Source organism: Cuculus canorus, chromosome 2 (genome assembly GCF_017976375.1).
Source record: "Cuculus canorus isolate bCucCan1 chromosome 2, bCucCan1.pri, whole genome shotgun sequence".
In the NCBI taxonomy this organism is placed as follows: domain Eukaryota; kingdom Metazoa; phylum Chordata; class Aves; order Cuculiformes; family Cuculidae; genus Cuculus; species Cuculus canorus.
Window position 1 is genome coordinate 37,254,998 of NC_071402.1, and position 24,536 is coordinate 37,279,533.

The 24,536-nt window shown below is 42.9% G+C and overlaps 1 protein-coding gene across 1 annotated transcript; it reads right to left on the bottom strand.

The window, feature by feature from the left end:
- Positions 1-11: 11 nt before the first annotated feature.
- RRS1 (ribosome biogenesis regulator 1 homolog) lies at positions 12-2,013 on the bottom strand. Its single transcript, XM_054059061.1, has one exon. The coding sequence runs from the start codon at positions 1,913-1,915 to the stop codon at positions 833-835; it is 1,083 nt and encodes a 360-aa protein (XP_053915036.1). The 5' UTR covers positions 1,916-2,013; the 3' UTR covers positions 12-832.
- Positions 2,014-24,536: the final 22,523 nt, after the last annotated feature.

Here is a 24,536-nt window from a genome sequence, read left to right on the forward strand (position 1 = left end):
GTTCAGTAGCTAAGCTGGGACAGAAAATTTTATTTATTTTTTTAAAGAGTATGGGATACATTACAAAATTCAAAAGAATAACAAGCAGAAGTCAGAAATAATTTTCAACATCTGCTCTCAAACTGCTTGGTAAAGAAAACCACTGTGCAATTAGTTCTATGAAATGATTGATTACTCTTAGTACAGGGAGAAATTTAGGTTTTAACCTGCTATTCAATATAAACATTTTTCTGCTTAATTCAATGGCTAGTCACCAGCTTTGGCTTTATTTAAACAACTGAAATCTCTAGGAAATCTGGACAACTTCTTAGGCCCTGCAACGAAGTTTTCATGTTTCTTTTGCAACTGAGCCTGAATACCACAGAGCCAGCAGCATTAGTCGACTTACAGAGCAAGAGCTCCACCACGAGGCCACTTGCCCAGAGCAAAGAGCATTTTGACTGAGCAGGCTGTTACACCACCAGAACATACACCCAATCTCAGCCACCTAAGCAAGGGGCAGCTTTGCCCAGCCTCAGTCCTGTCTCGAAATGCTGCAGCTGCAGCCAGCAATGAAACATTACCTGGCTGTCCCTGTGAAACCCCCAGCCTGTGGGGAAGTGAGACTCCTGATCCCCTCAATACATCGCCAGCTCCACCTGGACGGGGAACACAGTCCTCCCTCATCGCCAGCCAAGAGACAAATGCACGACATTTCTTAAAAAGGCTGGAGCGTATTTATTGACAAACAAGTGTGGGAATAGAGCACGGGACAGGAGGCTGGCAGAGACAGTCCCTTCCCACGCCTTGGCAGGGAACCCCAGCCCCGTGCTGCACGCAGTCCCTCTGTCCCTCATGCCTTCTTCCTCTTGCCACCGCCTGTGCTGCTGCTTGCGGGTCGCTGCTGTTGCCGCCGGGCTCCGCTCTTCTTGCCGCTGCGGCCAACCCGCTGCTGCCGGCGGCCGCGCTTCCCCCGCTGCGACTGCTTCTTCTTGCCCTTGGCGGCAGCTGCCTCGGCTTCTTCCTGGCGCAGCTGCTTGTTGACGGCCCGGGTGATGTCCAGGACCGGCTTCTTGCTGCCCATGTCCCGCAGCATCTCCAGCTGCCGGCTGCGCTCGGCCGCCAGATTGCCCAGGAGTGGCTCGAAACGGCGCTTCCTTCCGCCGCTGCGGGACGGCGGCTCTGCCGGCTCCTTGGGCAGCCGGGGCTGGAAGCGGCCGAGCGAGGCGGTGGAAACGCGAGCGACACGGGCGACGTGTCCCAGCTCCTCGCGGCTCTGGTGGCCGGTGGGGTGCAGCGGCGCGGCGGGGATGGTCGCGGCGGCCCGGTGGGCTCGGGCCAGGTTGCGCAGGCGGTTGAGCTCGTTGCGGGCCACCCGCTCCCGCTTCTCCCGCCGCAGCCGGGCGAACTGGTCCTCCTCCGGGTCGGCGCCCTCGGGCACCTCGGCCACCCAGGCCCGCGCCGGGTCGCCGCCCGCTCGCTGGTACCCCCAGCGCCGCCGCCACTCCTTGGCCTGCTCGTCCCACACCAGCGAGGTCTTCTTGCGCCGCCGGATGCCCTTCAGCCGCGCGAACTGCTCCCACCGGGTCGGCGGCCGCGGCCGCGGCGGCGGCTTCTCCCGCGGCAGGCGGAAGGTGGGCTCGGGCAGCTGGGCCACCAGCGGCCCCCCGGCCCCGCCGGCGCGCTCGGCCGGCAGCTCCCACAGCCGCGCCACCAGCAGCTGCGCGTTGTCGCGGGCCAGAGCCCGCAGCAGCGCCTCCCGCCGCGGACCGGCCCCGCGCAGCCCAGCCGCCGGCGGCGGGTTGCGGTCCAGCGCCAGCAGGTTGCCTAGGTCGAACTCCAACTCCAGCTCCTTCTCCACCGTGACGCTCCGCCGCTTCTCCGCCTCCTGCTCATCGGCGGCCGCCAGCACCTCCTCTACCCGAACGGCCGCCATGGCGGCGCCGGGCCGCTCCGCGCACGTGGAGGCCGCTCCCGCGCGGCGCCGGGCCGCTCCGCGCACGTGGAGGCCGCTCCCGCCGGAAGCGCACAGCAGAGAACTTCCTGTTCGGGGCGCCCGGCGCGGTGCCTGCCGGGAGATGTAGTCCCGGAACTGCCCGAGGGTGAGAGGCAGCGCCGCCCCTCCGGACAGATCATCTGTCCGTCTTCTCCCGGCGTTAATCGCTCTCGGTACCTGTCAGGGGGCGTCCTGGCTGAGGGCAGGCGCTTCCAAAGATGCCGATGTGTTCATAGAATGGTTTGGGTTGGAAGGGACCTTAAAGATCATCCAGTTCCAGCACCCCTGCCATGGGCAGGGACACCTCCAACCAGACAGGGCTGCTGTCCTCATCCAACCTGGCCTTGAACATCTCCAGGGATGGCACAGCCACAACTTCCCTGGGCAACCTGTGACAGTGACTGGCCACCCTCATCGTGAAGAATTTCTTACTAATGTCTAATCTAACTCTTCCCCCCTCCAATTTAAAGCCATTGTCCCTCGTCCTATCACTCCAAGCCTCTGTAAACGGTCCCACCCCAGCTTTCCTGAAGCCCTTTCAGTACTGGAAGGCTGCTCTAAGGTCTCCACAGCCCCTTCTCTTCTCCAGGCTGAACAAGCCTAAACTTCTCAGCTTGTCGTCATAGCAGAGGTGCTCCAGCCCTCTAATCATTTTTGTGGCCACCTCTGGATCCTTTCCAACAGCTCCACATTGGCCAAGAAGGCCAATGGCATCTTGGTTTGTATCAGAAACAACATGGCCAGCAGGTCCAGGGAAGTTATTCTGCCCCTGTACTCGGCACTGGTGAGACCGCACCTTGAATACTGTGTTCAGTTCAGGGCCCCTCGCTACAAGGAGGATGTTGCAGCTCTGGAGTGTGTCCAGAGAAGAGCAACGGAGATGGCGAAGGGGCTGGAGAACAAGTCTTACAAGGAGCAGCTGAGGGAACTGGGATTGTTTAGCCTAGAGAAGAGGAAGCTGAGGGGAGACCTTATTGCTCTCTACAACTACCTGGAAGGTGGTTGTAGAGAGGAGGCTACTGGCCTCTTCTCCAAAGTGACAGGTGATAGGACAAGGGGGAATGGCCTCAAGCTGCACCAGGGGAAATTCAGACTGGACATCAGGAAAAACTTTTTCACAGAAAGAGTGATCAGGCCCTGGCAGAGGCTGCCCAGGGAGGTGGTTGGGTGGCCATCCCTGGAGGTATTTAAAAGCTAGGTAGATGAGGTACTCAAGGACATGTTTTAGTGGCGGATGGGACTGATTGGACTCAATGATCTAAGAGGTCTTTTCCAATCCAGTGAGTATATGATTCTATGTTGGCTGGGGCTGCCCTGAAGCTGTTTCCTGTCTCCACCCCAAGTGGCACTGGGGTGGAAAATGGGTGGAAGGAGCCTGTGGGTCAGGGGAGGTACACGCCAAAAGCATAGTCAGAGGTGCAGAGAGACATGGCCACTGCCAAGCCAACAGAGCCTTGTGGCGTCCCTTGCCTCTGCCTGCATAAGGGGCACGCCATGGCCTTCAGCACTGAGCAGGCCTGGGACTGAGAAATGGGAAAATGCATTTTACAAGGGTTTGGTTTTTTTTTTTTTTAGTAGCATATTTTTACATCTGACAGTCATTGCTGTAGAGCAATGCCTTTAAGTGCTGGTCGCAGGACCGAAATTTGAGTGTTGCAGCTCCATAGAGAGTGACACAGGTCTTGTGGGCAAGTCTGCCTGCAGAGAATGGGACAGAGGAACACTGTCTGGAAAGTGGTATCGCTGGAACATGTCTCATCAGGTGTAGTTGTCAGTGAGGGGATTGGGTGGTACTGCATGCACCCAGAGGTCAGCTGGGTCAAAGATACCTCCATGCTATTTTTAAACAAATGAGCTATGGAAGAATCCTTTTATAGCTATACAGTGATTCATCTTGTATAGCCATGACATTTTGAGCTGATCCCTGGTGCTCTAAAACCAAGCTCATGAGAGCACTTAACTGTAGCCAAGGAAAGTGGTGGGAGTTTTTATACTAGGTACGATTTTCTGTGAAGTTAAATCACATCTCTGCCTTTACATTATGTTTGGACTGATGGAAATGATTCTGAGTTTAGTGCCGTGGCAGTATTGTTGGAATGAAAATAAAATGCCAGCCTTGTGAAATGAAGACAAATAGCTGATTCTCAGTTTCTAATGCCTAGCATATCACAATTTATACTTTTTCAGTATAACTATGGTAGTCTTTTTCTTTTTTTTTTTTTTTCAAATCAGTAGTTCTGAGCATGACTTGAGTACTACGGATCAGCAGAGTCCTTGAGCCTTTAAACCCAGGTCTGGTGGCACAGACAGTTTTCCCGTTTACCACAAGATGGCATTGCACTGGATAATATTTTGTTCTCTGTCTTGCCCAGCTCATACTTTCACCTGGAACTGCAGATAAAATTAACTTTAAAGACAGATCTTTGAAGAGATGTGCGAGCACTATTTAGATCTAGGCATAAATTTATACTTCTGAACAGCAAGATCCATTTTTTTCAGGAGTCTATTCAATGTCTTTACACTGATCCTTATGCTCTCCTCTCCTCTCCTCTCCTCTCCTCTCCTCTCCTCTCCTCTCCTCTCCTCTCCTCTCCTCTCCTCTCCTCTCCTCTCCTCTCCTCTCCTCTCCTCTCCTCTCCTCTCCTCTCCTCTCCTCTCCTCTCCTCTCCTCTCCTCTCCTGGAGCTAACTCTGAGGTTTTTGGGGGTTTCGTTTCTACAAAGACCAGAAGCCTTCAGGTACATGTCTGGGACTGAGAGTGCTAATGACTACTGGGTATGAGTGGAATAGCAGAACGAGTGCATGCCATAAATTGATAGTTTTGTTTTAACTGTTAGCATGAACCTGCTAAGGAAGGGAAAAAGAATCTTGGAAGGTGAAAATTCCAGCCTCTTTATGTGTTCCAGAAATTGTCATTTACTGTATGATCAGTCTCAGCGCAGTAAATGGGACTACTCATTTACTGAATTGCTTCATTTGCAATAGTAGTCTAATAGGGGCACCCTTATGATTACTGGATTAGTGACAGGAAATTCTATATTTGGTCTCAGATGAGTTCAAAGGTGATTTTTTTTTTTAATGGCTTTTTTTCCTCCTTTACTGATCTTTGTTGTGTGTTTCATTGCTGGAGGCAATGAACTATCCTGTCTATTCAGTCTCTACATACGTAATTGAACAGTAACAATTATAATCAACAGAGGAAATCTGTAACTGCTTTCACATTGCTGTAGGCCTTGGCAGAGTCAGTTTTAACTTATTGCAAGCTGAAATGTCACAGTCTTGGTATTGACCTCCTCCTATTGTGTAGAAGAAAGAAGTATCTCCTTGGTTTACCAACAACACCAAACTTTTTCTCCTGCAAGCATGGGACATAACTGAAGAAGCAGCTACATTTGACTGTGCTTTAAGTGTTCTCAGCACGATGTTGCCCGCTGGTGAAGCCTGGCTACAAAATCATTAATGCAGTAAATAGCAATGTTGTATTATTCAGGCAGGACATTTCTGAGTTTATGATTTCACAGTGTGGTTGGGACAGTGGTAGTAGAGGAATACTTGAATGGATTTGTAAACCAAACAATATTTGTAGATAGAGTCATGGATATTTTGGGAAATTATCCCATTGTCAGAAGTGGCTTCTGAGAAGATTTCCATAGTAATCATAGCCACACTTTGAGCCTGTAACTCCTAGTTTAGAGCTGAGAATTACAAGCAGGCACACAGCTTCTGCTAGGCAAATAGGTGTGTGTATACTGCTGAAAATTCAGGCTTTTGAAAAGACAAAAGGGTGAGACCAATGTTGAATTTTAGAAATAGCTGTTAGGAAATGGATGTTTTTTATTACTTCATGTTTGCTCCAGCTTTCTTAATAGACTTTTTCGGCATTTTTTTAAAAGGATGAATTCTCAGAAATATTCATTCATTTTGATTATCTCTGGTTTTGCATTTCTAGGTTTAGAATCTCAGATACTGAATTTCCTCAACTGCCCCGGCTGGATTTGTGATTGCTCAGCCATAAGACTTGAAAGCAGTTATTCTCAACTTTGAGTGCTCGCAATCCGTAGACACTTAGACCAATTTCATCCTTTCTCTTTCTTTGCCTGAAGTTTTCTGTCTCTTCAGTGTGAACGATAGCAAATGACATGTCATGATGTGTTTGTATGTCCTTAATTCCTTACTGTTTACTTACTTTCTTTACTGTGAGATGATCTGACATAAATTGGATGCTGTTGCGAAGTGCAGGCTTTTTTTGGGGTGAAGAAGGCTATAGGGTTTTGGATTTTTTTTTTTTAACCACAGTTGGGGTCTGCATGAAAACCACAAGAGTGTAATTCACAGAAACGCTTGTCCAAAATTTAATAGAAAGCATAGCACAGAGTATATGTGATGCACCAAAAGACCTAAAGCATCAATGTGATGTTTTGTTTATCTGTTGGAAAAGAATAAAGAATTATCCCACTTAACTTTTATTTTTGTAGTTTCTGTTCACCTGGGCTACAACTTTGTGTTTGATAGGAGCTGCGCTCATGTACGATATTAGTGTCTCACTGTTAGCGATGCCATTAACTTAGATTTACACTTCAAACTTTTCGTCAATTACCTCTGGATGGCAGTAGATGTAGTTACAAGACAATTCAACCAATTCATAAGCCTGCTGTGAGGATCATTATGAAGAATGCTTTTATCAGGAAAATCCAAAGTGCCTTTAATTTTGTCAAATAGTAGAAAGTGCCCTTAAAATAACCACATGGCATCTAAATAATTTTTTCCACTGACTTTGTTCAGCACATTGTGAAGTAAAAACCTATGTTGTAGGATTTCTTCCTGTAAAAGACAAGTTGTTTGCTCACCGATGCTAAATTAAGTGCAACACTTTGTGGACCAAATTCTGTTTCCCGTTACATTTTTTACCAGGGTAAAATGTATTTAATGTATTTAATCTTATTTCCTGGGATATATAAGTGCTTTTGCAGTCCAAATAATGAAGCATAGGCATGTAAATTTGGCTAAGCAAAGGCTCTTCCTTATTCAGTTGTTTATGTGATGTGAACAAACTGTCTGTAAGGAACAGAAAAATTGTTAAGACCTGAGCCACTATCTTTTATCAAATACCAGGATTGACTTTGGCAATATAGCAAAAATATGCCTAGTAGTGGCCATTTTTACTGTTCAAGAAAGAGTTAAATTACTGATTTCAGGTAATGGGTAGTTCCTTCTCCTCTTTTCACCAATATAAGGCCTTACTGGAAATACGCTAAGGGACATGCTTAATTCTAAACATGTTCTATTGATGTTGATGATATTCTCTGTACTCATATGCTTAAAAACATTTCTGATTGATTTGTAAATGAACAGGATTAGATTTCCTGGCGAAAGACTTGATATGATTTTAGCACAACACCATATTTGTGAAAATCCGTGAAGATGAAACTCAAGATGCTGTAGCTCAAATTCCCAAACTTAAGACTGGGTAGTTGGGAATGCAGTTATAAGTGGGTACTAAGTGGAACCTGATTTTTGGTTCAGAAGCCAGAACTCAGCTGGTGAAATAGCAGGGAAATCTGGATGACTGCAGGCATTATGGCAAGTGACTGGTAGACCATAATCTCTTTTGATCAGTTGACTGGCTGTGATTGTGTGGTTTCACTGAACTGATTATGGGTAAACAAAAAAAAGCTAAGCTAATTTGAGGCCTTCCCAAGTGCTTGATGCCTATCTTGCTATGCATTAGGGAATCAGGCCGAAAACAGATTGTGATGTGGTTTGCTTTTTTTTATGAGCTTTACAGTGACCTGATTTCTTGGAGAAAGTTTTCTTGTAGCATGATATTAATATTAGAAATACCAGCAATGGTGTGGCTTGGTTTTGTTTGGTGTTTTTTTTAGGAGAATTTATAGAACAGAGTGGTAACTTTATCACACAGTGATGGAAAGAACGGCAACGTAGTAACATGTTCTTTTTCTAGGGTCAGTCCTTCTTATCACCTGTCTAGAGCAGACCTACTTTCTGGCATAAGATTACTTCTACAAGTTTAGAAGAAAGTCATGGAACACATTTCCTTCTTTTACATGAAATCTGTCACGCACAGAGGTTTGCCCTGGTTTTAGTCTACCCTCGCAACCAGAACAAAAATGGTTCCTTTATTCTTGGGTTAGGTTCATGTTTGGAAACGTCTCTGATGCTGGGAATGAGATGGAACATGTAAGTCTTCACCTATGACACAAAAGATGTGCCAAAATCACTCCTGATTTTAGACAGAAGGACACAAGGTAAATCAAATCAAACTAAGGGTTCAGTGCTGTGACTCTGTGTCTGCAGAAAGTGACTGTGCCAGCTCCCATATTCTAATGCCTTTGTGAGTCAGCAGCAATGGACTTCAGGACTGGCCTTAAAAAAGGCTTCCTGAGCCACATTTTCAGTAGAAAATCTCGGCCTTTTATTTATGTGTAAAAAGAATATGATTAAGCCTATGCAGACATTGGAGAAATTTGAATGTTCATTTTTGCCAAAGGAAAAATAACGTGAGACCTGATCTCAAAGCAAAACAATGCAATGCATTTAGGACCATGATTCTTCAGTGGCTTCCTGGGGAACTTTCAGCTTGGGGCTAGGCATATATCCGGGCATCTCTTCATACACACGCTGCAACGATTTCATGCACCACAACCATCTAAATCTTCTCCAAACGGTTGCTGGATGACATGGGGATGTGTGCTGAAATGCTTCTTGTCAAAGATATTTTCAAAGCCTTAGCCCTCCTTGGCAGTCCACAAGGAAGTGGGTTTCCAAGCCTGACTTGTAACCTTTTATCCTTCAGGTTTCCATTCATCAACAAGGTTGTTCATTCCTCAGTGCATTTTCAGAATATTTTATTCTTAAAGCTACCATTAACACCACTGTGATGAAATACATGTTGAAAGTGGTGTGATGAGGAGTGGGGAATGTCATACATGCAGGTTCTGCCATGAAGCAGCAAAGGCATTTGTGTGTGCAACTGCCTCCCACAAGCTATTTGGATAATATGCACTGTAGGTGTACAAGTAAAAGATACTAACAGCTGTGCCTCAGGTTTGATATTTCCGTTACGTTGGTGGCAGTCAGGTCAAGGTCTTACTAATACATTTTCAGTTGACAGTTATCAATGAAAGGGGAAAAAGCCTTGCTTTAGATCTTTTTGTACACAGGAATATGGTACTTTATAGGTTCAATGTGAGATGTTAGAGAGGTTTTCAACCACATGTAATGACAGGTGACTCATGCAAGACCAGAATCATCTGTAAATTTGTATGAGCTTGTACCTAGGATGTATGTTGTGGTTCAGAGTAAATTAGGGTAATTGCTGTTAAACAAATATTTTTCATTTCAAAAATGTCATACAGCCTAAGGCTGTGACTCTACGTCATTACCCAGTGACAACAGATTTGGTTAAAATAGTTTTTGCGCAGAAAAATAACTCTTAGAGATTAACACAGTAAATTCACAGGTTTTAGAACACACTCACAAGGTAGTTGAATCAACATAGCCAAGGGGAGTAGCTTCTGGGGTGGGGTGGGAGTGTGAACGCGTGGCTAGGTGTTCAAGAGGGAACAGCAATCTCTCAAACTGGCTTGGTCCCTGCGGCAATTAGCCACAGATTGACTCAGAAGTGGGTATGGCTTCACTTGGAGGAACAATTGTGGTTCTTGCCTACAGCAGCCTACCAACTCTCTTCTTGAACAAGTCTGTCTTGTATGGTGGCATAACTGCTCCTGTGGCAGCAGAGATTTCCTATGTCTGCTCCTGTAGCAACAAGAGCTCTCAGTGTGGTGCGTTAAGGGAAACTGTCAACAATTCGGGTTACCTTATTGTTATGTACTATAAACCAAACTAATTACTACATAGATCACTCAGTCATTCCTGCAAAGGGTTTGAGACCATCTCAGAGGAGCTGGGGTGGGGATAACTAGGAGCAGGAATGATGTTGGGCCACCACAAGGCAACTTCCCTGCTGCTGCTTAATCAGAGCCCTCAGAGCTGGGGCAGGAAATTCCCTGTCCTAATTTGCAGTCAGAACTCTTGAGTCCTTGTAGGGAACAAGTGATTCTCTGAGCTGTTCAGAGCCTCCCTTGTGTTGCCACAAAACCAAATCAACTGTTCTGCACAGTGCATCCTTATTCTTTCAGTTTTCTGCAGTGTGCCTCTGTTCATCATCTACTGCCTTACAGGAAAAGAGTTAAACCTGTAAAATGAGATAGAATCTCAGTTCCCAAAATCCTTCTGCAAGCACTGTGAGAATTGCTTAGTTTGTAATTTTCCTTAGTTTCTAAGGAAATTTTCAGGCATGGTCAAGGCAATTCTGTGGGCAGCAGTAGTTAAGAGCAGCAATGAAATGAAAATAAATATTTTCACATAATATGTTAAAGGGACAAAAGAAAATATTTGTTTCTTTAACCAAGGGTGAATGACTGGTTTCATCTAAAATACTGTTAGCTCTTGATTTAAAACCTGCAGATGTCGCATGCAACTCATGTTCAGTCTTCGCTACTGGGACTACCTGTTAATCCAAGGTCCTGTATGGAAATGGGAATGTTTTCTGGGCTGTGCTACTGTTCCTTGTTCCTCCTTTCTCTGTAGTATCTACAGGGATGGACATTTACAGTCTCTAGCTGCCAAAATATCCCCTATTCTGAGAAGGGTCACCTTCCTTCTCTCTTGAGGATGATCCTACACCAGCTTCCTCTTTGGGCTTCCCAGTGCTTGCCTTGCTCCTTACAGACCCGTCCAGAGTGCCTTGGAAGTGCTCTACATAACCTATCACCTTGGGTCTTGTTTTATTCTCATTCTTCTCTTTTCCTTCTGCTGATCCTCCTTCTTTGAAGCATTAGCACAGACATCTCAGTTACATCACCAAGGCCTGTTATTTCTATTGTGCTTACTTACTTGCTTTTGTATTTGAAGTTGTTCTTTATAGTCTCTGCTCTGATCTTGTCTGTTAGTATTTCTAATTATTTCTGAGATGTACTGAGCTTGAATACCCCCATTTTGTGAGGTAAACGTGGTCCAACCATACTCTAGAGTATTTTGTTGATGGACAGAATGCCCATGTGCTGTGAAAGGTGTGCCAGAGCATGTTTCTTGTGCTGGTCTACAGACCACTCCTGCGAACCTGGAAAATATACCTGCTAAATTGCATGAGTAAGCCAGGCTTAACTTTCCAATAGTGCAGTGGTATCAATGGTGAGATCCATTTGAGTGGTGTGGTAAGTGGGAGAAACGGGTGGTGGTAAGTTTGAGAAAGAGTTGATGGTAAGTTTGGGAAAGAGTTGAGTTGTGAATCAAGTTTATGACTCAACTCTTATTGATGTCACCAGTCAGTTAGACGATCACGGAAAATCTCAGCTGTACATTTGGTGTGGGCAGTGAAAGGTGTTGGAAAGCAGTTACTTTTCTCTCACTTGGTAAGGCCTTTCCTGGGCTTTGTATCCTACATCAATGAAAATACAGGCATCTACAAATGGAGGGTAGAGGAAAGAAGAGCAGAGCTAAGTGGAAAAATACTTCATAAATGAGTTTCAGAGGATCAGTAGGGAAGGAGGAGAGAAACATCTCTTTAAGTGAATGGTTTGAATGATTACAGCTTTTCCTTCACTCCAATTTACTCAAGCTGTGCAAAACAGCTCTCCATAAAGCATATTCTCATTATAGTTTTGTTGATTAGAGAAAGGAAAAAACCTGTTGATGGTTTAGGACTGGACTGAGGATATTCGCAGATCTTGGGAGATGCTTTTGTTCAGGCTGTGGGTTGTTCTGATGGAAACATCTAACATTAAGCCTGTGTTTTCTCAATAAACCCTCAAACTCAAACAACGTGAACAAAAAGAAAAATAGGTGGCTACTATCAAACACTTTATTTGCTAAAAAGACTGGTTTTATATCTGAAATTCAAAGGTATGTGTTCACCATTCAATTAATTTAGCAGTGGTCTTCAAGGTGTCATAAGATCTTTTTTATTACATATAGGAAAAATACATGTTGAATGCAATATTGATTACTGTCCTTTGGAAAAAATAGTGAATCTTGCATTTATACCTTCACATAAGAGTTTGCGTTTTCCACATAAAGTACACTATTTTAAAATTGCATACATAGAGGAATAAAAAATGCTTCTAAACCTGTCTCCTATCCACCTTCAGCTAGGTACGTTTATTTTGCAAGCTAACCACCTACTTTTTCCTTTGCTTGGATTCTGAAGTTTTGCCTTTGAAACCCAGGCAAATAAAATTAAGCACGAATTTAAGAACCTTATGAACTAGAGCTTCAATCCTTTCATTTTAGAAACCCATCATATTTTTTTAACAGCTTTGCTGAGATGTGATCAAACAGGACACAGGCTATGATTCTGAGTTGGTTTCATTATAATTTTGGAAAAATCAACAGATTGTTGCAAACATGCTCTTTGCAAAATGCCCAGATTTACAAGTCCCTGAGATCACTTGAAATACTTCTTCATTCTGCTGTCTTTCAGGGTCGTAGCATGACAGTTTTTAAGGAAAAGTTGCTTTCAGATGATCCTTCTGTTTAAAAAGGAATGGGATGATAGAGCTTTCAGAGTCCAGAAGACATATTTTAAGTCCTTAGCAAAGTTTTGCTGTAGCAGCACTAAAATCATGGCATTACATTATTGTTTGTGTTAGGATAGAGAAGAGCTAAATCTAGCCAGGTTTTCCATGTGTGTAGGGCAGTGAGTGGGGCTTGCCAGGATAATGAGAGCTAATGCTAGACGACAGCTGTTCAAACAAACCATGATATCTTGGCTACTACCTTGCTTCATCACTCAGCTTCTTCTTTAGCTAATTTAGATGGGAAAACTCCTGTTGTTTGCAGCCTGATTCAGGAAGGTATTCAGACATGTGAAGAGTCCTACCAATCTCAGGTTTTGAAGTGAGGTATGTATTTAACTGCAGGTTTTGAACATAAAATACTCTGATAGTGTTTCTCATCGGGCAAAAAAACCAAAAGACCCTGCATTCTCACTGTGGCATCAAAATGAAGGAACGGATGCACCAGTAGAGCATGGATCATTGGATGCTTGTCTTGTTTTGATTTACATGTCTTATCGGCAGTGTCCCACAAAGAAACTTTGTGTATTTATTCTTGTCGTGAACCTTAAAGCAGAAAAGTGGAAGTGTGCAAATATCTTGCGTGTTACTTAATAATCCCACCATGCGACTTCTGGAGTTTCTTAATGAATTTTTTTCTCTGCTAACATTAATAAAACAGAGGCCTTGTGTAACTGCTGTCTGTGTACATGAATTTATAAGAACTGACATACAAGAAGCCAAATAATATGTTAATTACCTCTTGTTGAAATGTGCTGTTGTGACCTTTTTCTGTATGGTGCAAACTACTTTTTTTTCAGTGTCTAAAAGAAGTTATTTAAACACATTATGAAAGCTATGCAGGGCTTGATCACAAAAGCTTTTACAAACCAAATCTCTCATTGTTACAGGACAGGTCTACAGCCTGATCCTTGACAGATGTGACTTGACATTACTTTTGCTAACATCAGCTTTGCCAGCTATCCAAGCTTTGCTTTTGTGCACAGACCATCAGTAAGGAGGAATTTCTTTGCCATAGGAGTGGTGAGGCACTGGCACAGGTTGCCCAGGCAATTTTTGTTCTTGTTGCTGTCCCCGGAAAGCTTTCAACTACTCATATTTCTTAGGGTTTGATACTCTGAATTAAAATCAGTAGCATGCTTCCAGGTCCTGCAAATGCCCATTCCTTTTAGTACACCAAAGAATAAGACTAGCTTTTTTTTTCAGCATCCCAGGCCGTTGCTTCATATTCAATTAATGAGCCAGTATAACATCTTGTGCACAACTGTTGCTCAGTGAGAAACTCCCCCTGACAGAGTACAACACAGTGCACAGTGTAGAATGGTACAGTACACAACTAATTTGTATTAGATTCAACTGAGAACAGTGAGCTGAGGGTCTTGGTAACATATTAACTCTTTGCAGTCCTGACTTGTATGAGGTGACTAAGACCTCTTGACAATGTTAATTTTCCTGATGTCATACTTGCATGTAATATCAGAATAATATTGAATGTGTAGAGCAAGTGAAGAGCAAAATAGCAAACAGAGCATGTGAAGCCATCTGAATCCTTCACTCAGAAGTGAAACTGGCAGAGAAGTGGGAGAAATGACTGCAGAATTTTCTAGGGTGCTGCCTAGAGATGGCAGGGTGAACGGTCCCTCTGGCTGCCACAAACAGCAAGTCCCATAGTACTGGTGGTGATCAACAAAACTTTCTCGTGGAAACACAAGTAGACCACAAACTTCTCAATAAAGACATTTAGAAATGTCAAGAATGCTACAATTGACAACAGAATGTCACTTGGAAAAAGCACATCTTGACACCAAAGCAGATGGTAGATGAGACAATTGAGCATTATGTCACGTAGCTGTACAATAAAGTGAAGTCGAATGAATTTGAACAGCTACCAGCCTAATTAGTGACTTAATTATTTGTCTCCTAACATATCACCAGGTGAAAAGAGGGTACAGGAAACTCCTCTGCCATGAACAGTTGGCGCTGGCAGGACCTAATGAAAAACTATGCTCTGCTCATTGTTATAAATTCAGAACTGATGCTAGAACTGTCTTTCAACAAGAAAGCCGTAGTTGTCAGAGTTTTAAAATGGTTGCCTGGACAAAATGCTATATATTCTAATTCTACAAAGCATGTGGCCATTTAAATAAGGAACATTGCTGCTCATCTCCTTTAAATTTCCTATTCAGGCAGTCCAGTGGATTTAAATGGATTTACTTACAATTCACTTTGGTGTAAATTAAATGGGAGTTGGGCTACTGAAATAGCAGTAAAAATTTATGTGCAATGGTCTGATTCTCAGTTAGACATCACTTTGTACTTCTCTAACTTTGTAACAGAATTGTGAAGCAAATGTTAATGTAATCTATATAGCCAATGAGATGCAAAATAGATTTTGTATCAGAAAGCATCAAGGCTGAAATGACTTTGTTCCTTAGGACCTGAGCATAGATGAATTAATTTCTTCTCACATATGCATCATTAAAATGAGCCAGAATTTAAATGTAGGCAGTTAGAATTAGAAAGTAGTGTATTTACATACTCGGGAACATAGTGTGAAGAGATCCACCTAGTTCCTCATTCATTTCTAGGTGTCTTCTTATTAGTTACCTTTGTTTTAGCAAGTACTTTGTAAAACAGGATTAGTCTTTACAGAATACTGAAATCTCTCTGATTTTATTAAAAATTACCTGGAGTTTCATTTGCACAATAATTCATTTATTGAGAAGCATTTGACAATGAAGATCTCCAAATATTTAAAATTCAAGTGCTGGAGAGGGTCTCATCACATTAGAAAGCAATCAACCATCTTGAGACAGGTTAATAAAAGCATCTTAAACTCATCATCAAAAAGCACTCTTGACCTCTATTATCAGGCACAGGACTCCTAATGATTCATTGATCACATTTTCTCTGTTCAACAAAAATATCATGAGCCTAAAGGTTTCAAGATATCCAACGTGATTTTTTTTTCTACCTCACAACTACATTTGACAGGTGACCTTTAGTCTTTCTTTCACATTAGTGAGCTATTTAACAAAGATAATGCAGATACATTTTTCACAATCATCTGATGCATACACTCATAGAATCCTCTATTTGGTACCACACAGTAAACAGATAAAAGAATCGTACTTCTGTAAATGCATTCATTATATATAAGTGCCCTGCTTTTAGCTTTCCTCTTCTACTCAGATCACAAGGTTTAAAAGCCTCTGAATGATTCTATGACTCTATGATGCTGTGAATGCGTGTAGTTAACCTGATGCTGTTTCACAGGTGTGTGCGTAGATATACAGGATTTTTTCAGGATGGATGTGTAGTCTGTTTACACCCTTTCCATCCATTGTGTCAATGACTGCACTTGCATTTCTGAAGTACCAAGAGGTGTCATGTACTCAGCATTTTGGTTTACACCTTTTCTGTTGTGCAGTTCAAGAGGTAGACTGTGGCTTGCCTTTCCATTCTGAGCTCACGTGAAACTTCCTGGCTTGGGTATAGATAACAAGGGAGCTGTGACACTGAGGACACTCACAGCCAAGGGCTCACCCAGGGTCCTGCGCAGATTCGCACAATCTGCCCAGAAATTCTTGCTGTCAGCACCAGAACTGGCACCTGAAGGTGACTCGTGTGCCTAGAAGGGCTGCAGTTACACCTCTGGATCACGGCAATGTTCCCATTCTCTCTGCTTCTTCAGCCCTGGCAAGTGTCTCTCGCTGAAACTGCAGGTCAGAGGTGTTGTGGAGGGCACAAGATTGCACAAAAGTGTTAAAAAAGCTACATCATCCCAGAGCTCCTCGCTAGTCTGTTTTACAGGTAAAACCTGAAGTTATTCCACTGAAGTCAGCAAGGTTGAGAAATGTGGCCTTATTCATCCGAAAACTGTTCTTTGCTAAGGAGAGGAGGGCAAGGGAAGTTGTCCTGCTGGATGAGCTGACACCCCTGTGCTCTGCAGGTGAGAACAGAGAGGGAGGTGAGAAGCAGGCAGACAGCATCGCAGAGCAGCTGGCAGAACACAATGAGCTCAAGGTCACTTGGCTGTTGGCCTGAATACATCTCAAAATACTGAAAGCCATCAGTTAGTCAGGCTGGCAGCCTCCCAAAAAAGGGAATAGCTGAGCCCTGGCATTGTTCAGCAAGGGCGTGCAGATTCTACTAGCACCCTTTGGAAGGCCACCATGGATATAAACTGGGACTGTCACCATTCCTGTCCTAGCTCATCAGCATTAATTTAACGCAGCATCATTTTGCTTGAATACCTGCCCAAAAACAGATTAAAAAATACGTTCTCGAATGGATCAGGAATTCTTGGTCTTTTCAGCTTCTCTTGGGATAAAGAGGTGGATGACTCAAGGCAGCAACATTTTGATGCAAGATGCCTATTAAAGCAGCATATACAAGATCTGGATAGAAGCTTTTCCTGACACTGAGGCTTTTACAAGGTTCTATCAATTCTGAGACAGTTAAATCTTTCTCCCCTCCTCTATTAATAAGCACAAATGTGTGGAAAATTACCCTAATCTTCTTCCAAAGAGAATGTGCCTCCAGAATAATTTCCAGTACCAGGAACCTCAGAATTCTGCTACCATATTTAGAGGCAATAAAAACAGTCCTTCAATTTCTGACCAAAATCCAAATATAGTCTATTTCTTTCTGCCAGCTGAAAATGTACCTTTTTTATTTCATTCAGTTTTATTTAAATCGAACTTTGTTCCAAACTTTTCATTCTATAAATGTCTCTCACTATAATTATTTATATAAAGTATGAAAGTGCCCAATTTAGTGAACTGAATTGGTACGCTGCTGAATATGCCTGCTATTGTCATTCTACTAGGTCTTGTGCCCTGTTCCTGTTGCATCTTCTCTCTGACATCAGTGGATTTGCACAAGAGCTGAACTGAGACTGTGAATGACAGATTACCACAGGCAGTTGTTATTTGATGAATTTGGAGTGCACATGGTACTCTTTCTACATGACTTACTGAAGTCTTCACAGTGGAAGGAATACACTGATTGCTACTTGACGAGGAATTGGCTTTATGGCTAGAAACTGGCAGTGCATGGCAGCAATGCCCTGAGACGTCTAAGCCTACTTCTGTTGTGTGTTGTGGTATTCCAGGTCCTGGTTTCCCAAGCATTCAGCTGATTTCCAGCTTGGTAGTGTAACAGCTTTTGTCTATGATGGGCACCTCTCTCTGAGAAGTGGGAAGCATGGAGCTCAAGAGTCCCAGAGAACATCAAGAAGCAGAAGAGACTATGCAGGAGTGTGGGAGACATTACTGTGGTGTTAACCTCAACCAGCTTTAGCTGTCTACACTGTAGGCATCCATGTAGAGCTGTTTGTTTAGGCTTCTTTTAGAGCTGGTTGAGAGAAACAAGAAATACTGAGATATTCTGGGTATTCTAGATAACTTCTTCAAGACAAGACAAGACAAGACAAGACAAGACAAGACAAGACAAGACAAGACAAGACAAGACAAGACAAGACAAGGCTTGCCCTAGAAGTGCATGCTTCTCTTCAGTAAGCTTGGTGGCAGTTTGAGTAACTAAGGTATAGCTCTCTCTATGTAGGTGTCACAGGTAGGTGAGATGATCCTATCTTCCTTGTGGGGGACCTTGACAAGCAGAGACCATTGTGGTATAGTAGATTTATTAGACTCTGTGAATAGCAAAATAAGCTTGATTTTTTTTGCAAACTGAGTGGCCTGCAATGGACAATGTATCTGGTAAACCAGGTAGATTGGGTTTTGGCTTGACAGTCATGTCAACTAAGTGGCAGCTCAGGTGAGCTGAAGGGCTCACAGCCTGGTGTTACTTAAGATAAAAATCATAGACACCTCCAAAAGCATGGACTGAGCTCCCTGTCTCTAAGGCATGGTGAACGGCTGAGTCCCTGCTTCTGATGACACAAGTGGCCTTGCCAAGGGCCAATCAAGACATACTAATTGACTTAGCCATGTGCCGCCAAGAGGTGCCAAAACATTTTCAAAAGGTATAAAATTGATACTGGAAAACCTTACTGGAAAACCTTTTTTGTTGGGGAAACAAAAATGACCACCTTGCCTGATGGGTTGACAGGCCTGGACCTCTCTTTCTCCACCAAGAAGAAATGTCTTGGTAAGAATTACTCCTCTGACTTTGTCAGATGTTTCCCCAGTAAAATAACTACTAACTCAAGTTTTTACTGTTACTTGCCTTACAATTATTTGTTAACCAGTTATAAGTGTTCAAGCACTAATGCAGCAGTGAATTCATCAAGCCAATCCCAAAACTGATTTAATCTGTCACTTAAGTTAAACTTTTTACTACCTCCAGCATTGTGAAATTGTCTCCCTGAGGGCTTTGCTGCAAGCAGCTGCTGGCCATCCTGTTTGGGCTGAGAACCACACCTATTAACCCTGTGACTAACAGTCTCTAAGGAGACTCTCACAGGTATCTGGATTCTGACTTGTGGCAGAAACACGTATAAGCGCACTCATGTAATCTGTTAGACATAAACTGTTGACCAAGTCTGGGACTAGAGATTGATCCAGCTGCACCTAGACGTCTTCTCTGGGGGGGTGTTTAGAAAGTAAGGGAGTCTTTCTTGAACATTGCGGCTCGACGGGAGGACCTCCTTAGGCAACTGTCAGAATCTCACCTGTTTAACGTGACAACCATTCAAAGTACCAAGTAAATATTCCCTATCCAGGAATTCCCTATCTTTTTTCTTCTTGTTTCCTTGTTTTTATCTCCTTTGAAGAAGCTATTTTTTTTCTCTTCCACTCTCCTTTCCTGTTTCTATTCATCCCTTGCTTACCTTTTTTTTCCTCATAGTCTATTTTTCTTCCACAGTTCAGTGCTTTGAGACAGTGATGATTCTATATAAATGCATTGGGCAATCAACATACTTAAGGAATTCCTGGAAAGTCCTTACTCATCTCTTGAGGGCTAAAGGCAGAAAGCAGACCATTCAACTGGACAGATTCTTTTGACTGCCCTTGTTGAATGCTACCTTCTTGCCCCATCTGTGTCTCACCCACTTTCAGTACTTGACCTGATGTATCAGAGGGAGCTGATCATCTCACTGGTAATCTGGAGAAGGGGTAGTGCACAGCAGTGGGACTGGTGTTATGCAGTGGACCCTGTGTTCAAAGAGGCTACTCCAAGCAATTGTCTATCCTAGCTTCATCTTTCATTCAGTGCCAGAAGTCTCACGTGCTGGGACGTTTGGGGTGAAGTGATGATACAGCTTATGGGTTTCAGGGCTCAGCACTGCTGGAAGAGTGTGGTGGTGCTGTTTTCTGCCCTTGCCTCCTTTGCTTCCCACATAATACTTGTGCCCACCTGGTCTTGGAGTGAGTCAGCTCAGAGGATGGGCTGGCTAAAAATTACACTAAAAATGAAGAAGTTTCTCTTGTGAAGGAAAGAGGAGATGTGGAAATTTCTGTTCTTTGTTCTCTTTGAAACTGCAGACAGGTTCAGTACTTTCAGGTACAGTAGTGCTGTACTCTGAGGTACAATATAAAACCAGTGTGTGTGTGTATATATATATATATATATATATGTCTTTAAAATGTCTGTAGAGACGTTGTACACAACAATACAGTCCAGCTCCCTCAGAAATTTCCTGTTGGCTTCATTGGCTCAGGATTTAACTCTGTTTATTCACTGCTGTGCTTCTGTAATGCTGTCAATATTCTTCTACTTCTTCTGTATGGTCAATGACAAAGGAACTGTAAATATTTCAGTACATTAAAAACAGGGGACAATGGGAAGTATTCACACAGCTATTCCGTATCTATTGTTGTCACACCAGGCTGTACTCTGCTCTTGCTTATGCTACTGGAATTCAGGAGTGGTTCCCAAAACACATACAGGTCAGGTCTGTGCATCCAGCCATAAAGGGAATGCAGAAAAAAAAAAAAGGTCTGCAATATTTTTTGCTTCCTTCTCTTGCAACCTTTGAGGCAGAAATTCAGTGTGGCCTTACTGAGCACTGTTGTGCTGCTGAGGAGCTAGGACAAGGACTATCCTGACCTGCTGGACAGATTGTGTCATCATCCTCATAGCTGGGTCCTGTTACGTGAGAAGTGGTGGCCAGTGTTAAGATGTTTGGCCAAAACCCCTTCACTTCTCCCTGGGACGGCTGAGCCTGCTCCATGTTTGAAGCACAGTGCTCTGTGCTTACAGCTTTGGTTGCTTCTCATTAGAGAATTCACTAGATTACTTGTTGGAGATGAACTCCAACAGTGAAATCCCAGTGAATTTGTTCAAAAATGCAAATGAATATTCACAGCAGGTTTTGTTGGGGGGAACAGTAACATTTGTTCAACTGTATTCCTAACACTTGAGCTATAAAAAGCAGCAAATTAAGGCTCAATATGAAGCCACATAACATACAATCAAAAAGTGACAGAAGAGATGTTTCAGTATCCGCCCACCACTTGCACAGAGGAACAAGAATTTGTGTTTTTCTTGTTCCAGAAAGACTATCATAGTGATCCAGACTAACAAGCCATAAAGTCTAGTCTTCTCCTTAGAGCCCTTTACAGTTTTGCAAGTCAGAATTCTTGATTTTCCTACTATTGTAAAGGAGGATGCAAGGTAGCACCAGTTGGTCCACCTTGAAGGGGAAACACTGTGGTTCGTGCCTCCTTCTAACTCTAATGAAAGCCTTTTGGGATGGTGAATTGAGCACAAAAACTTTGCAGAATTGTGTTTTTCACAAAAATGTGGGAAAATCATATTATCCTCGTCTGCTTAAAGGATAAGTTTCTTATACAGTATAAAACCCTCTCCATGCACATTCAATCATCCTATTTGCAGATGTGGATGAACATAGATGATGGATCCAGCACATACTGTCTGTCATTGCAAATACCCTTTCTGTCTGGCCACTTTCTGGCAGGTGATCTAGGTGTACACATTTAGGAATAAGGATCCAGGGACTTTGCTCCCCAGTAGGCATAGTCTTTTTTCAGTCAGCCAGGTGTTCTAATACGTGTCTGGGGAGTGCAGCTGTGAACCAGTCTGCCATTCAGGTGATGTCACAGTCTGACACACCAGGGCATTCAGCATCCACCACCTGGACAGTCTGCCCTGGACTCCATTCCCTTTTTGGACAATTGCATACATTTGAGATTTTACATTCCTTACTAGTATAAAACCAGTCTTCATATGATCAATATGTTTTGTGAATCAATTATTTTTCCCAGCCCTAACCATGTGATACCTCTCAGAAGAGACATAAAACTGAGATGCAAATTCCCTTAATTTTTATAAGCTAGTCTAATGTAATTAGCATAGAGATGTATTCAAAGGTCTTTGGAAGTAATTCCACTCTTCATGCATACATCCTCGTGGAGAGTCAATTGCAAAAGCTGTTTGTTTTCATTTCCTCTACCAAAACTAGAGGACAACGTTACTGTGTACCAATTACTGTTTTGTACTGCCCTGTCTCTCAGGTGGGTTTCAAGTCAAACTTATAATTCTATTCCAATTTAGAAATGGTCCCAGCAGTAGTTATACGTGCTAGGTGACAAATTGTAATCTGACCTTGCGCAAGGGCCCACCCAATGGTCGCTGAAGGCAGCAGAAAGTCACTGGTTTAAGGCCTTGGCTGCATCAGAGCTCCCACTGCTATTGCTTGTTTGTGTGACCACCCAGCACAGGAGGAACATGTATCTATAGAAACTGTATGGGAAAACATAAATAAAGCAACTATTGTGCACTCTGTAGGAGAAGCAGTGCTCACAGAAGGTGTTTTTGTAGCAATGTGAACCAAATGGCAAGAATTTGCACCGTGAGCAGATATTGCTCTTCTGGAAATGCTGGTGGCAGAGGTTTGGTCCAGTCAGGAGCAAACTGAAATGTAGAGTGCTGCTTCGCTTGTGCTGCTGCCTGTTCATGCAAGTTTTGCAGCTGCTGCTGAGGTTCTGGAATTTCACCTCACTCTGCGAAAGTGACTGAAAAAGCTGAGCAGAGTTCTTCTAAATTAATAAAGTGCTAGAAAAAAGTTAATGAAGTCTATAACAAATTGAATTCCTTTATTTTTGAGTATACTTACTTTCATATTTAGGATATCTTTGTCTGAGAGCCTCTTCTGCCAGTATGGGACTTCACAAACACAAGATCTATATAAATATATATTCCCTTAATAATATTCAAATAAATTAGCTATGTTTTCCTTATTATTATAATTTTGCATTAGATTTTTTAAATTTTTTTTTTCACAGCCGTGAGAGAAATCAGCCTGGAATGTATTTCTGGGAAAACAATCAAAAATTGGTAGGTCAAATGTTCTGTTATTGCGCCAAAGAAGGGGAGTAACTGAAGGAGAAACCTCTGATGGCATCATTCATTCTAAGAAAAGTACCTTAAAACCTCACAATATAGCAAATTAACTATCGCATGCCTCTGATTCTATTAGTATGTCTGAGCCGTGGTCTGGACCAAAACCACCCCATTTACCCTCCTATGATTACTTCAGAACTACTTTAGTACTGTCACAGCCCTCTGGCTTTGCTCCTGACAGAACGTTTGTGTAAATGCAAAAAGAGAGAAGGGCTAGTATAGAGGTTTAACAGCTCTAATTATGAATATTTAAGACCTGCTTAAATGTGCTCTCTTTTATCACCTAATTTCCTAGCAATGACAGCATTGGAAGCACTTGTCTCATTTTTCAAATCAAGGCTTCCTCAAGCAAAATGCTTGGAGACCGAATAGCTTATGCATTCTATTAATCACAGAGGGAGGGAAAAGATCCATCAAGTGCTTCAGATAGTTTGAGAGTTCTCTATCCTTGTAAAGCTTTCACCTCCCATTTCTCACAGATGAGTGTTTTTGCCTCCTATGAATGATCTTTGTGATTCTTCCTCATCCAGAAATGGTTTCAGATTTATCTTCCTTCAGCAGCGTGTCAAATGATGCCTGAATATTTATGAAAAGAGTAAATTCTAATTAAGGCTAGTCATAGTTAGGAGGAAAGAGTAGTCATCTCTTGTTTTCTTAAAGGAGGATAGCTGTTATTCTGCTTCCAGTGGGTCAAGTTTCATCGAAGAGAGTTACAGTTCTGATAGGAAAGAGTAACCACTCCAACTTTAAAATGAACTTTCTTGATTTGAGCCAGAAACGATATTGATGCCTGATGTTTATTCTGCGATTTCTGTTACTTTCTACACTCAAGGTTAAATTGGGTCATTATGGTAAAACAATCCAACCAATTTTTTTCGGATTTTTGGGTTTTTTTTATGCATATACTCAAGAGTATTCTCCTTATTAGATAACGTTCATTGGACTCTCCCCAATAATGACATTTAAATTCTGCAAGATGTGCTTAACTGCTGCAGCTGGAGAAGGGGAATATCTCCAAAGATGTGCAGACAGTACGTGGTAACAGCTAGGCTAGCCCTTTGCCTCCTGCAGGACTTGTGATGCCCAAGCAGTGTGGTAACTTCCCCAACTTTTTGAAGGAGTCTGCATCTACAGTGCTTGTTCCCCCTGTTTTGTCATTGCAACTTCTGAATTTATGTTCCATATGTTACTGAAAGGTGACATGAGAGAAAAACATGATGACATGAAAAGAAAAATCAATACTTCACTGAGCAACTTCTTGTGATATTTCCTACCATTACTAAAGGGGACTATCATTCCTCCTAGTCTCATCAAAATTATGAAGTTTGTTGGTATAGAAAGGACAGCCAGTCTCCAGCCTGGAAGTGTGTGGGATTCAACAGAGTGATGTCTGTCTGTCTTTGTTAGCAAAGAGCGTGGGGAAAAAAGTGTAGACAGTGAAGCAGAAAGAAGAAGGAAGCTGGGAAGAAATGGTTTGAGAAAATGAAGAGCAAGTTCAAAACTCCTTCATGTGCATTGTTACAGTTGGATAATAGTGTCCCTGAGCCTAGAAATGCCTCATCCCACAATTGCCACTGAAATGAGTAAGATCCGCAGGCAACCACATAAGAGCAAACCTCTTACCAAAGACATACA

What these genes read in the sequence shown, in the direction of transcription:
- RRS1 (XM_054059061.1), bottom strand. Translation starts at nt 1,915, where the DNA reads ATGGCGGCCGTTCGGGTAGAGGAGGTGCTGGCGGCCGCCGATGAGCAG.